Source organism: Trypanosoma equiperdum, assembly GCF_001457755.1.
Source record: "Trypanosoma equiperdum strain OVI genome assembly, contig: ctg_1920, whole genome shotgun sequence".
In the NCBI taxonomy this organism is placed as follows: domain Eukaryota; phylum Euglenozoa; class Kinetoplastea; order Trypanosomatida; family Trypanosomatidae; genus Trypanosoma; species Trypanosoma equiperdum.
In genome coordinates this window covers 5,449-7,836 of record NW_027123972.1, presented here as the reverse complement: position 1 = coordinate 7,836, position 2,388 = coordinate 5,449, and the positions used below count along the sequence as shown (strand labels likewise).

Below are 2,388 nucleotides of genomic sequence, written 5' to 3'. Positions count from 1 at the left end.
TTTTTTTTGTCAAATGGTACAAGCATTGTAGTTTCTCACCAAGAGAGGGGGGATGTTTGAATAATCAACAAAGCTATGCGATACCAAACATGTGCATACATGTGTTATGCATTCTGTGATACTCGTTAAGTCGATATGGCTGTTGATAATGGCTTTGACTCAGAGGGTAGGAAACTGTACGACGCGCACTCGTTTCTGTATCATTTCACTTAACTTTTGTCGATGAAGGTAAGTCTTTAGTGATGGTCAGCCTTTTGGCATTGGAGGTTAACGCGCTTATAGTGCCTGCATTTATCGTCTTCGTTTTGTTCATAATCCCTATACCGCTGCTGTCGAGAGCCATGAGCCGGGCAATGGGCTATGCCGAACGAGTCAATTTTTACGGAGTGTCGGTTCTCACTATAGTGACAGTCACAACATTCACTGGTTTTGTTCTACAAGTAATTGATTGGAGGAGGAAGTACAGTGGCGGCAAACCAAGCTTCGCGGAAATGACAATGGAAATCGACTGGGAGGGAAGGAAGTGGCGCCTTGAACGAAATATGTACATCCACGCACTTGCCACGGTTTTGAGTGCTGCCGTGATGAAGTTTGCAAGGCTGCACAACGCCCTTGAGAAGAAAGAAAGGTAGCAATATATGGCGTCATACTGACTGGCTACCTCTGCCCCACGGATACTACTACTTTTATTACCGTTAGCAATATTGTTACTGTTTTTACACTGCTTTGTGAGCGCTTGTTTCAATCACTTACTATGCTTTCTGTTTTAATGGCAGCCCGTATTTTTTGTCACCACGGGCAAAGTTGGCATCTCCACCCCCTCCCCCTACAACGCACCGCATCGCAACGCAACTACATTCTTAAATGTCTGTGGCAGGTATTGCCGAAGTAGTATTAGCTATCTTCAGGAAGGGGGTATCACTATCAGCGTCAAACGCACGAGGAAAGGGCCCTTTCCGTTGAGTATTTGCATCGTCACAGAACTAAGTCGTGTCGTTGGTGCTCTTTGTAATGGCGTAGCGGCCACCACATTTTACTGAAAGTGATGATGGAGCACAAACTGGTCTATTGAGGAGTTAAAGTCATAGCAACTTTTTCGTAAGGGCATTGCTGACATCTTTCACAATTCCAATACATAAATATTCTGTGGGGTCGTTCTACAGACTGGGCTCAAAAGGCAACACTGACAGCCGCGTGGCGCGGAGGGGACGGCGTGGCTTCTGACAAAAGTTGTCTATTTGGGTGGTGGTATCGTTTTTAACTCTTTCGGCCACTTCACACCGTGTGAAATTACCAAATAATCTTGACTGCTGTGGAGAAACAAAAACCAAATGCTGGTTAAGCGGTGAAAACAAGTTGCTCCTCGGCACTGTGTCTTTCAGTGGTGTACAGCGACCATGACCTCTTGTGAGCATGGAGGGTAACAAATGCGGAAAATGAAGGACATGACTACCCAAGTCTGTAGTGGCCTCTGACTGCTTTATCAGAAACCGTCATGTCATAGGTGTCTGGCCCCCAATTGTATTACGTTCTATCAGCCAATAAATTCTCATATTTTACTGTTGTTGCATATATGTGTATGTGTGTTTTGTGGAACTCATTGGATCTTATATCTATTGGTATTCTTAGTGACACACACGGGAACATATGATGCCTCTTCACGTTTCTTCATGAAAGCTGCGTGATGGTGCCCGTTATGGTAATGGTCCTACTCGCCACTGCCCCGACGGGTTGCGAAGGCGGCATATACCGTAGATGTCATGAACTGTGATGACAGGAAGCCTATGTATCAATTTTTCAAGGACCGGGTTTATCACGCTACGCTGCCCTTTCCGTTTGCAGGGAAGCAAATCCATTTACTGCAGCGCAATATTTGCGTCATGCTTACCGTGACAAGTTGACAGTGTCTGAGGTTGACTCGGACGCTTAGATATATTCCCTTATTTTTGCTTGTATCTATAGTTATTTATTGACTTTTATGGGGGGTAATGTTACCCCATGGGGGCGGTTTATAACATCGAATCAATGATGTTTTCATGGAGAAATGTGCGGAGGCGTAGTACCCTGCGTATGCGAAGAAATTAGGTATCTCGAGGGTTGCGAATGCTTGTGGTTTTTGTCACAATGGGATGCATCTCCCTTATTGGCTTTACACATCTCGTGGGTTGGCACACAGGGGGTGGGATTCAGCGATTTCCGGGATGTATCCGACACCATTTCAGTGGTTTTGGTGAAATCTTGAAAAATACAACTTTGTGATGGTACACGAATACATAAGTACCTATTTTCAGTCTACCAACCTCTGCTTCTAACTTTCTCCTCTCGTTCCGGTGTCGTCATCTGGCATTTAGTTGCTGTGTGCAAAATGACTCCCATTTGCGCTAACGC

At 45.1% G+C, this 2,388-nt stretch overlaps 1 protein-coding gene across 1 annotated transcript; it reads left to right on the top strand.

Moving 5' to 3' along the window:
* Positions 1-242: 242 nt before the first annotated feature.
* Positions 243-632, top strand: TEOVI_000587400 (uncharacterized protein; the record flags this gene model as incomplete). Its single annotated transcript, XM_067223647.1, has 1 exon — positions 243-632. The coding sequence occupies one exon, from the start codon at positions 243-245 to the stop codon at positions 630-632; it is 390 nt and encodes a 129-aa protein (XP_067079748.1).
* Positions 633-2,388: the final 1,756 nt, after the last annotated feature.